Genomic DNA, 12,485 nt, shown 5'->3' with positions numbered 1-12,485 from the left:
GATGAAGCCCTTAACCACTTGGCCACGCGCAGAATATCTTACAGAAATATTATTTTCCATTGTCACTATTGAGTTCTAATCAGTTTGAAGAAAACTACAGCTAGTTCCAAAATTATGATTCTTGAAGAAACCTAATAGTTTTCCAGATTATTCTTCATTTATTTGAAATGCTCTTTGATAATTCACATTTATTTATTGATTAATTGAGATACAGCGTAGAATAGGCCCTTCCGGACCTCCGAGTCACGCCACCCAGCAATTCTCCTGATTTAATCCTAGCCTAATCACGGAATAATTTACAATAACCAATTAACCTACCTGCGTCTTTGGACTGTAAGTTTGGGCAAAATTACAATTGTCTTCTTTTGTTATCTACTTACACAACATCTGAAAAGAAACTAAAATAAAAAAAAGAGAATCCAAATGCATTTTGGAATAATTATTTGAACAAGAAATGTGGATTATTGTGGCAAGTTTCTTTGAACTACATGACCATTTGCAGGTACAGATTTGTAATTAAAGTTGCTGGATTTTTATGCCATAAAAATGAGTCTCCAGGTGGTCACTATCATTCCCTAATATTCCATATTGATCTAGCTATATGTAATTTGTCAGGTGCTATGGTGGAATTTGACCTCATCTCCACGTCATTAATGCATGGCTTTGGAATGTCCAGCACTAACCCAGTGATATAACTACCACACAATTAATAAATTGTCTACACGTTCCATCCTTTCTCTATAACTGTAACACTATATTCCACATTCATTTGAAAATTATTTTAATACCTCTATGTATTTGTGTACAGCCTAATCTGTCAGTATGGCATGCAAACAAAAGCGTTTCATTGAATCTCAGTGCATGCGACAATAAGAAGCCAGTTTATCAAATAGGTGATATCCATGGTAATTGGCTCATGGTTGGACACTTTTGCAGTAGACAGACTTTTATCTGTCCCAAATAAAGGCATCCGTTAGTCTTGCGAGACCATGGATCTGCGCCTGGAAAGTCTTCACTCTCCAGGGCGCAGGCCTGGGCAAGGTTGTATGGAAGACCAGCAGTTGCCCATGCTGCAAGTCTCCCCTCTCCACGACACTGTTGTTGTCCAAAGGAAGGGCATTAGGACCCATACAGCTTGGCACCAGTGTCGTCGCAGAGCAATGTGTGATTAAATGCCTTGCTCAAAGACACAACACGCTGCCTCAGCTGGGGCTCGAACTCATGACCTTCAGATCATTAGTCGAATGCCTTAACCATTTGGCCACGTGCCCACAACTAGCCTGATATTTAAATATTTCTCTGAATGTTCCAATCTTGATCCTGTTGAGTGTTAACATGTTTTATGATTACTTTTTAACTTAGTTATTTGTTGTATTTTTTTTCACACGGTAACTCATTGAAGCTGCACCCTCTCTAATATGCTGGTGGAGAGAGTTTTACTTGTTCTTTTAGCGCTGGAGTTAGTTACATTCGGACACATCTCGTTAGCGTGGCAGCAGGATGGCCGCATTGTTTATTCCAGGGACCAACTGATTGCGCTCATGCCCGCTGGTTTAGCGAACAGAGCAGCGGACATCCCGACTGAAATCTGGAGGAAAACACACAGCGGATGCAGAGGGGGATCAAAAAGGCGAGGGAAGAGGACCGGGTCAAGACAACAGAGGCTTATGGAGAAGAGAAGTTATAAGCCGTGTCTCCCCTCTCTCATCATGGGAAATGTGAGATCACTGGGGAATAAAATGGACGAACTGACGGCGCTTGTCAGGAGTCAGAGAACATTTCGGGAGAGCAGTGTCGTGTGCTTCACTGAGATGTGGCTGCGTGAGGACATACCCAATCAAAGCGTTTCCATTGAGGGCTTCCAGACCGTTCGAGCTGACCGGAATTGCACTGAGAGCGGTAAGCGTAAAGGAGGGGGGCTGGCGGTTCTGGTAAATAACAGATGGTGCAATCCTGGGCATATTACGATCAAGGAACGGGTCTGTAATCCGGATATTGAACTTTTTGCTGTTGGACTCCGGCTATATTATTTGCCAAGGGAAATCTCGCATGTAATTGTTGTTGTTGTGTACATCCCTCCCTCTGCCAACCCGACGTCGGCGTGTAACATCATTTACACAGTCATAGCCAGATTACAAACCCAGCACCCGACTCGGGTGACTTCAACCAGGTTACCGTGGCTAGAACACTGCCCAACTTCACGCAGTATGTGAGCTGTACAACCAGAGGGGAGAGGACTCTGGATTTGATGTACGCTAACGTTAGGGATGCATACAGCTCCTCTTCCCTCCCCCCACTGGGAAGGTCAGATCACAACCTGGTGCATCTAAAACCCTGCTACATGCCTCCAGTGAAGAGTAAACCTGCAACCTCCCGGACAGTGAGGAAATGGTCAGAGGAGGCTTATGAGGCACTCCAGGATTGTTTTGAGGTGACAGACTGGCAGGCACTCTGTGAGCCACATGGAGAGGATATTGATGGGCTCACAGACTGCATCACTGATTACATCAACTTCTGTGTGGACTGCAATGTTCCGACAAGAACTGTCCTTTGTTATTCAAATAACAAGCCATGGGTGACAAAGGACATTAAGGACATCCTGAACGCTAAAAAGAGGGCGTTTAGAGATGGAAACAGGGAGGAGCTGAGGGCAATACAGAGGGACCTGAAAGCCAGGATCAGGGAGGCTAAAGACAGGTACAGGAGGAAGTTTGAGTGGAAACTCCAGCAGAACAACATGAGAGAGGTCTGGAGGGGGATGAGGACTATCACTGGGTTCCAGCAAACTAGCAGCAGAGGAGCTGAGGGCAGTGTGGACAGGGCCAATGAACTTAACCTGTTCTTTAACAGATTTGACATTGTGACCCCTGCCCATCCCCCACATGAGCCATCTGTTGTCGGCCCCCAATCAACACATGTTCCACTCTCCCCTCCTACCCCTCCTCAGAGTCCCCCTCCCTGCTCTCATGACTATACCCCTCCCCCACACAAAACCACCACGGTGGGCTTCACGGCTGAACAGGTGAGAAGACAGCTGAAACGTCTCAACCCAAGCAAGGCTGCAGGACTGGATGGTGTCAGTACCAGGGTGCACAAAACCTGAGCCTGAGGCTCCGGAGGGTTCCTGTACTGTGGAAAACGTCCTGCCTTGTCCCTGTGCCGAAGACGCCGCGCCCCAGCGGCCTCAATGACTACAGACCGGTGGCATTGACCTCCCACATCATGAAGACCCTGGAGAGACTTGTTCTGGAGCTGCTCCGGCCTATGGTCAGGCCACACTTAGACCTCCTCCAGTTCGCCTACCAGCCCCGACTAGGAGTTGAGGATGCCATCGTCTACCTGCTGAACCGTGTCTACGCCCACCTGGACAAGCCAGCGAGCACTGTGAGGGTCATGTTTTTCGACTTCTCCAGTGCATTCAACACCATCCACCCTGCTCTGCTGTGGGAGAAGCTGACAGCGATGCAGGTGGATGCTTCCCTGGTGTCATGGGTTCTTGATTACCTGACTGGCAGACCACAGTACGTGTGCTTGCAACACTGTGTGTCCAACAGAGTGATCAGCAGCACTGGGGCTCCACGGGACTGTCTTGTCTCCCTTTCTCTTCACCATTTACACCTCGGACTTCAACTACTGCACAGAGTCTTGTCATCTTCAGAAGTTTTCGGATGACTCTGCCATAGTTGGATGCATCAGCAAGGGAGATGAGGTTGAGTACAGGGCTACTGTAGGAAACTTTGTCACATGGTGTGAGCAGAATTATCTGCAGCTTAATGTGAAAAAGACTAAGGAGCTGGTGGTAGACCTGAGGAGAGCTAAGGTACTGGTGACCCCTGTTTCCATCCAGGGGGTCAGTGTGGACATGGTGGAGGATTACAAATACCTGGGGATACGAATTGACAATAAACTGGACTGGTCAAAGAACACTGAGGCTGTCTACAAGAAGGGTCAGAGCCGTCTCTATTTCCTGAGGAGACTGAGGTCCTTTAACATCTGCCAGACGATGCTGAGGATGTTCTACGAGTCTGTGGTGGCCAGTGCTGTCATGTTTGCTGTTGTGTGCTGGGGCAGCAGGCTGAGGGTAGCAGACACCAACAGAATCAACAAACTTATTCGTAAGGCCAGTGATGTTGTGGGGATGGAACTGGACTCTCTGACAGTAGTGTCTGAAAAGAGGATGCTGTCTAAGTTGCATGCCATCTTGGTCAATGTCTCCCATTCACTGCATAATGTACTGGGTGGGCACAGGAGTACATTCAGCCAGAGACTCATTCCACCGAGATGCAGCACAGAGCGTCATAGGAAGTCATTCCTGCCTGTGGCCATCAAACTTTACAACTCCTCCCTTGGAGGGTCAGACACCCTGAGCCAATAGGCTGGTCCTGGACTTATTTCTTGGCATAATTTACATATTACTATTTAACTATTTATGGTTCTATTACTATTTATTATTTATGGTGCAACTGTAATGAAAACCAATTTCCCCCAGGATCAATAAAGTATGACTATGACTATATCTCTGTTGCAGACTTCCACTTTGAATGTCATATTATAAAAACAAAAGCAAGCCATACGGTGCTTATACCAGTTTCTCCATATAAAGGCTGGCCTGTACCTCTGGTCCATTGATGGCCGATGATTCTGCAAGTGATTTATACGTGATGTGATGCTTGCTTATTCATGTCATAAGGTTCCTGCTGGTGAAGTTTGACATGTCGCAGACTGTTTATGGTAGTGGGAAGATGTTATGAGAGTAAATGATCTTGTGTTGATACGTAATCAACAGTGTAAGGTCCACATGACAAAATCCTAATTGCCAAGGAAGCGGCAGTAGTAATTAAAAGCAGTCCATTGGTAGGAATGTTCTGAATTTTCACAATGGACCATGTACTGCCCACACCCCATATTTTGTTTTCGCTTCTAAAGTAGAGTTGATCCTTATTTGTAGATGTGTGCTAAGGGGTTAAGCTCATTGCTGCTTTATTTGCTGGGATGAGGAGGGAAAATTTAGAGTTAGGTGATCAGAATCGGGATTATTATCACTGACATGTCATGAAATGTGTTTTTTTTTGTGGTGGCAGTACAGTGCAATACATAAATACTTTAAATTACAATAAGAAATTGTATGTGTGTGTACACACATACATGGGTTGGTTCATTGATGGTGAAGGAGAAGAAGCTGTTCCTAAAACATTGAATATGTGTCTTCAGGCTCCTGTATCTCTTCTTTGATGGCAGTAATAAGCAGAGAGCATGTCCTGGGTGATGGGGCTTCTTCATGATGCATGCCACCTTCTTGAGGCATTGCCCTTTGAAGATGTCCTCCATGCTGGGAAGATGGTGCCCGTGTTGGAGCCGGCTAAGTGTGAGTTTGTAATCCTCTGTAGCTTTTTTCTGATCCTGTGCAGTGACCCATCCATACCAGGCAATGATGTAACCAGTTAGAATGCTCTCCACAGTACATCTGGAGAAATTTATTGTTCTTTGTTGACATGCCAAATCTCCTCAGGCTCTTAATGAAATATAGCTGCTGGTGTGGCTTCTTTGTAATTGCATCAGTATGTTAGGTCCAGGATAGATCTTCAGAGATGTTGGCACCCAGGAACTTGAAACTACCATGGTCAGCCATGTTCTAAATAAATGTCAGTTCAAGCTGCTCCAATTTCCAATGTTTCTTTTTCAATAGTGGGACCTATCAGCTTTGATAACATTTTTATCACTTATCAAAATGACCACTAGTTAAAATCAAGGGTCTTGTATTGCCATTTTGTAGTACCAGAGAAAGCTTCTTGGGGTAGATTCCAGGACCAATGTTTGCCCTAAGGCAGAATCTTCACAAAGTACTCCTCAATAGATTTTGTGTATCCCATGTAGATATATCCATATCCATCAGTAAGAAGAAGAAAGCCCTTAACTCTGAGTGGAGTCATCGGGACGCGTCATGACGGCATTTTTTTTTTTAGCAGGCTTTCTTATTCTTACGAGGCCGAGTTGCTAGCTCGACGCTCAACCCAGCACAGATGGAAAGCGTGCTAGGGAGCCGGCTGGAATTGAACTCGGGAGCCTTCGCTCTGAAGTCTGGCCCTGATGCCACTATGCCACCAGCCGACTATATCCATCAGTAAAATCCTCTAATTATATTCTCTCTCATAACTGTCAGGCCTCCTCTTAAGTGCCTCTTTACTTTTGCCTTCAACTACACTCTTAAGTTATGGACACAAGATTCTATAAATGCTGGAAATCCAAGCAATGCACACAAAATGCTGGAGGAGCTCAACAGGTCAGGCACCATTTAGGGAGAGGAATAAACTTTCAACAATTCGGGCCAAGACCCTTCATCTGGATGAGGACTGAGTTATGAAATTGTACAGTCTGGCAACAGGTCTTTTGGACCAGTGAGTCCAAGCCAACCATCAACACCTGTTTACACTATTCCCATTTTTCATTCTCCTGATATTTCCATTGACTCCTCCAGAACCTACCACTCGTCAATAAACTGTGGCCAATTCACCTACCTGAACCTCTTTGAGATGCATGAGGAAAGCAAAGAGCCCGGTGTTTGTATGGTCATTGGGAGAAGGTGCAATCTCCACACAAACTGCATCAGAATCAGATTGTGCCTGGGTTGCTGGAACTGTAGGCTAACAACTCTACGTGTTGTGCCACTATGCCACTGGTGCTAATGAGTCCACCATCTTAGAGCAACATACATCAAAGTTGCTGGTGAACGCAGCAGGCCAGGCAGCATCTCTAGGAAGAGGTACAGTCGACGTTTCAGGCCGAGACCCTTCGTCAGGACTGTCGACTTTCCTCTTCCTAGAGATGCTGCCTGGCGTCAACTGTACCTCTTCCTAGAGATGCTGCCTGGCCTGCTGTGTTCACCAGCAACTTTGATGTGTGTTGCTTGAATTTCCAGCATCTGCAGAATTCCTCGTGTTTCCACCATCTTAGAAGCTGCTTTGGTTGCCAATTGGATTTATTTTTCCTGTTCTGTAATTTGGATATTTCTCACATGGAAATATTCTGTATTTACTGTATCCAAACCTTGCATCAATTTTTAAAATATTTCTTGGCTTGCTCAACTTGCTTTTTAAAGAGAAAAGAGATCCAGTCTGTTCATCCTAACTTGATTTTATATTAAATACCTGGTCTTATCTCTGTTAATCTCTGCATCCTCTTCATTGTCTTTGTTATCCGATGATCAGGGTTGCACACAGTATTCCTAATGTAGCCTAATTAATAACTTCCATACCTGTCAATTCTATCACCAGTGCTTGTTTGACTTTATAACCTGGCAACCTCGTGTCTTTACCTATTTTTTTCTACCCCACCTACACTTGCAGCTTCTAAGTAACAAGTGACCTTGCTATTCTTACTTGCAAAATGTACACCTCCAACATTCCCTCTGATTTGTTTTTTACAGCTGTGCAGACCAGCCATTGCTTTGAGCAGAAAATTTTTACACTGCCTGAAAACTGCGCAGCACTAATAAAATGTATAAAATCAGTGCAATAAAGGCAATGTGCGCCAAGGCGGCCTCACAACTGGGAGGGAACAGTGTGGGCATCCGTACTATGAGTTATGTGATTATCTTATTCCATGTAGCATGGATGTTGTCCCAATTCTTCCTTCCTACCATTCTTGCCCCATTTACAATTACAAATTCTCCAGTATATACCTTACAATGGAGCTATACACTCCACTGGAAAGCTGATCTGATGGAATCTTTCTTCCAGTATACAAATCTGAGCTTCGCGGTCTTTGTCTATGTGACAATGCAACCAGTAATCCTCTTTGTCAATCTATACACTTGAATCAGTCCTTGGAGCTGTCATATCCATTAGTGGAAAGTACTGTAATATTCACAAGGTTTGCCCATGTATCTTTTTATTGCCTGGGACAATATTCTTCCTCTGTATTGTAGTTGCTGTGTTGTAATAATTAAGCTTGGTTTTTTTTTAAACCTTGGACTTGGTTACATTCTTCAAACTGATATATAATGTAAGCAATCCGACATCAAAGAAAGGTCAATCTACTGTGCTTCAAGTGAGATATTCAAATAAATACTTGGAACTATTCACCACAAAGGGCTGGTGGATTGAGGGGTGGAATGATATATTTAAGACTGTCTGATCAGTGAGGGAATCAACGGATATGGAATTGGACTTTAGTAATGTCAGATAAGTAATAATGCTACTGAATGGCCTACTCCTGTTCTTTCTACTTAGCCTTTATACTTTTCAAGATAACTGCTGGTTATCTTGCTTCATATCTGCACTAAGGTTGTGCAAGATTGGAATGAATTTTAAATATGCAGAATCAAATGAATTTAAACATGCATTTGGTAATTACCCCTCCCCTTTCTTATCCATCCCATCACTCCCAAACCCTCATACATCAATCTTAACTTCAAAGAACTTCAAAGCATGCAAATTCTCAAAAAAAAGTACTACAATAACATTTATCTTGTGCATGTGTTTTAAAGAGCACAAATTAGCAAAGGGGCAGGAAGATAAGGTTATCCAGAATGGTATGTTCCTTTGCTGTACAGAGGTGGGGTTGGGGAATGAACTGCAGTAAAATATTTGGGGAAGTATTTATAAAGTTTTGGTGTGGTATTATTTTGCTAGTTTCATTTCGGAGCATCCCTTTAACCAGAGGAATCTGACTTTAAGCTGGTTCTTTGCAGTTACTCTGCTTGTGTACCAGAGTGAAGCCTTTCTGGTCAGTGCTCAGTGTAAGTCACCTTGAAAGTCTTAATTGATTCAGTAATTGAGTGGATTATTTAACAAATGCTAAAAAAAAATAAATTGTAGTGGTATATTATTTGATTTTATGATTTCTATGATAATATAGATGTCTTGGAATTCCTGATATTGAAGCTCCTGAGATTATAATGCTTACTTACTGCAAGCACAGTCTACAGTTCATTGCAGTGTTTTCTCTCCAAACCTCTGTATCCTTTCCCATATCACTGAAGTAAGAGCAGTTTTTATTTCCCTCTTCTCAAATTGACAGAGGCGTTGCTTTTCTGCACAGCTTTTTTGGCAGGATGCATTAGTCAGTCCCTTGTTCCACCACAGGCTTCTCACTGCATGTGAAACCCAGATTGTGCTGCCTTAGCACAGTACACTATAAATAGAAGCTCTAATGTACTGAGTCGGTGATGTCATGGAGGCCCTTTGGAATGCCTGCACCCTCACCTGTAACCGAAGCACTCTCTCCTCTCCTAGATTCCTGTTAGCCTTGCCTCCATGATGGTTTCATGCTGTAAAAAGGAAGAAATGAGATGATTCTATGTTGCTGGTGTATAAAGTCAAACTGTTTAAACTTAGATGGAGAAGTGGAAAAGAAAGTGAGCTGTGAAAGAGCCTCTGTAGATGAATGGTAGAGATCCCAGTACTTTTGTGGGAGATCTGGTAGTACTATAGATTTATGCATTATGACAGTGATACTTGCAACTATTTCTGTGTCCTGCAGTTCATTTCTGAACTTAAGTTTAATACTTCCAACTATAGTTGTAAATAATCCCTATTTTAAATGTTGTCCAATGAAAAGGGGCATTTAATCTTTTAACTAAATACTCCATCTTTTTTCTTTCAGTGTGAAAAATTCAAACTACTGTATTCCCCCATATTCTGGCTATAACAGCTACGATTATCTAGAACCAGGAAGACACAGTGAACAAGCTGGTCTCTGTGGCCTCAGTAATTTGGGTAACACGTGCTTTATGAACTCAGCAGTTCAGGTAGGTCATTATGAAGAGACCTCTTATCACTCAGTGTTGTAAGTACTTAAGGACTTGGAAGGCTGTGTCACATAGCCTAGTTTTGAAGATTCTTGGTGTGAGAGTGAAAGCAGTAGAAAAAATATTCTACTATTAATGGACCATTTTGACTATTCATGGTTGAGCTGAGGGAAGGGCTGGGATTTGCAAGTAAATTCCACTTGTTAGGATATAATTTGCTTCTGATAAATGGACAGCATCAAAAATGTAAACTTGCATTCCTCTCAATCCAGTAGTCTAACAACGTGTAAAAGCTTTTTTTCCCCTTTCCTATAAAATGTACTCATTGATAAGGTTAAACCTGGACCAACTGTTAATACTAAAAAATAAACCTATTGCATAAGGTATTTAATGTGTTGTATGCTTGAACTGTAACTGACCTTTCCCTTAAATCACAGAAGGTGGTTTAAATAAGTTTTTGCTCCATCCATTGTGTATATTACTTGGTTTTGAAGTTAAGTATGTTTTAAATGAATACTCTCAAGTTGTCTATTAGTCCCTACCTCTCTCAGAAATTGGATGCATTTGAATTCATCCCTGAACTAGCCCTATCTGTAGATAGGTAGACATATACTTTATTGATCCCAAAGGAAATTACAGTGTTACAATAGCATTACAAGTGCACAGATATACAAATATCAGAAGAGAAGTAAGAAAGAATAAAAAATAAGTTACCTCAACCAGTCTAAAAGGAGGGGGGAGGGGTCATCACTTCCCTGGCTATAGGTTGATTCATTATAGAGCCTAATGGCCAAGGGTAAGAATTACCTCATATAGTGCTCGTTGGAGCCGAGTAGTTGTCTTAGTCTCCTCTGTTCAGCCAAGCTGGCATGCAGAGGGTGAGAAACATTGTCCAGAATTTCCAGGATTTTCCGTAGGTTCCTGTGTCCAGTTTGACTCCCATAGCAGAGCCAGCCTTTCTAATCAGTTTATTGAGCCTGTTGGCATCACCTGTGTTGATGCCATTGTCCCAGCTCACCACTACTGGCGACAGCAGACTGGTAGAACATGTGAAGGGGAGGCCTGCATATCCAAAGGAGCTCAGTCTCCTCAGGAAGTAGAGGCGACTGGCCGTTCTTGTACACAGCTGCTGCATTGGTGCTGCACTCAAGTTTGTCATCCAGGTACACCCCGGAGAAGCCTATGATCAGAATAGAAGGAGGAGTGTCCATTTAGAAAAAAACTGCTTTTCAAATAATGTAAAAGATTGCAGAAAACAAACAGATTTTCCTGTCGTTAGTAGACAGTGAAGGAACAAACTTCCATGTCAGCACTGAAGAAGAAAACTGGGGTTATTAAGTAAAGGTTGTGGTACATAAACTATATGGATTATATTCACTAGCACATAATTACAGGGTATTTCACAATTATATTAACATAATATAAAAGAAAATTCCAGCTGCACTGGAACAAAGGCTATGTGTGCAGGAGCATTGCAGTGGCTGTGTGGTCATGCACCCACACAGCTTAGAGGGAACAGTGGCTTTAGTTATGGGAATAGAATGCTATTCCCTCTTTGCTTTCTGCGGAACCAAGGCTGATTGAAAAATCAATTCAGCTGCTTAAAAATAGGAGGACTAGATTTGGTACATAGGAAGAGCTAATTGTCCTTTAGCCCTTAATGTTTTTCAAGCAAATTGTGGGTGTCTCACTTATGAAAGGGTAATGGAGACAGAAACCGTATCCACTTAAAGGGGACCTGCAGTTAATGAACCCTGTCCTTCAGAATAAGAACAGGAAAGATTAGTCTTGGTAATTCCTTATCAACAGGCATCATCAGCACAGTGGGCCAAATGCTAACCTTCTATGCTATCAGTTCGTAACTCTATCCCGGAAACTCCAAGGAATTATTTTTGCTGAGACTTGCTGATACTGAAATATCTTCTGTGCAGTTTTTCTATCTCAATTTTACATTTCTGCTTGTGCCCATAAAATTGTTTTTGAAATGTTTCTGGAGCTGTAAGTAGAATTACAGAAAGTGAAATCAATTAAGCCATTTTAGTTTTAACTTCCAAAACCTCCTGTTCTGGTTTTCAGACGATTTATTTAAAGAAACTTATCCCACATGAATTTTGTCAATGTTAAACAGATTTTATAGGTTCTGTAAAATTGATAACAGTTAATTGACAAGAGAGAACATATCCCTTTTCCACACTCTTGCAGCAGGCAGGTAGAGTTGCATGGTATGCTAACAGAAGAAATAAAGTGTTCTTTTTTAGCAGCAACTTGTCTTTGGTGTTTTTAATAAAATTCTAAGGCAGCTGCTAAATATGTTCAAAGTGCATTGAGGATGACAAGTAGGATAGGTTGTAAGCCACTCTTCATCTTCAGACACTTGGCAATCACTCTGTACTACTTCATGGATTTGTAAGTCGAGAGACTTTCCTGTCTAGAGAATTGGGGCTTGTGGCTCTTTAGTGAAAGGCTGACCATTTCGGACCAGATTTGTTTACTCAGAGAGTTTGGGTAAAGTCAATGAATTTCTCCACCTCTTGAGAGCAGAGGATGTTCCTTCATTGAGCAGAATTTTGAACTGAAAGGAATCTTGTAAAAAGAGGAATTAGAAGTGTTAAAGTAAGTCACTATATTTACTTCATTACCAGGCTGTTTTAATAAGTGGGCAAGGTTTAAGAAAGTCTGTCCAGTTTGTATTTGAGTCCATCTGCTCTTTGTCCTCTGAAAAACTAAGGAAGACTTG

At 42.4% G+C, this 12,485-nt stretch overlaps 1 protein-coding gene across 6 annotated transcripts in view; it reads left to right on the top strand.

Moving 5' to 3' along the window:
- The window catches only part of LOC134351792 (ubiquitin carboxyl-terminal hydrolase 15-like), a 117,596-nt gene that overhangs the window by 60,286 nt on the left and 44,825 nt on the right, over positions 1-12,485 (top strand). For 5 of the 6 annotated variants that reach the window (XM_063058486.1, XM_063058485.1, XM_063058487.1 and 2 more), the window contains one exon: positions 9,604-9,748. In XM_063058486.1, coding sequence (XP_062914556.1) covers positions 9,604-9,748 — 145 coding nt within the window. Of the gene's footprint in view, positions 1-9,133; positions 9,388-9,603; positions 9,749-12,485 lie in introns of those variants that run through there. The other variant, XM_063058489.1, reaches the window with a different exon arrangement.

This window comes from Mobula hypostoma, chromosome 9 (genome assembly GCF_963921235.1).
Source record: "Mobula hypostoma chromosome 9, sMobHyp1.1, whole genome shotgun sequence".
NCBI lineage: Eukaryota > Metazoa > Chordata > Chondrichthyes > Myliobatiformes > Myliobatidae > Mobula > Mobula hypostoma.
This window is presented reverse-complemented; position numbering and strand designations above follow the sequence as displayed.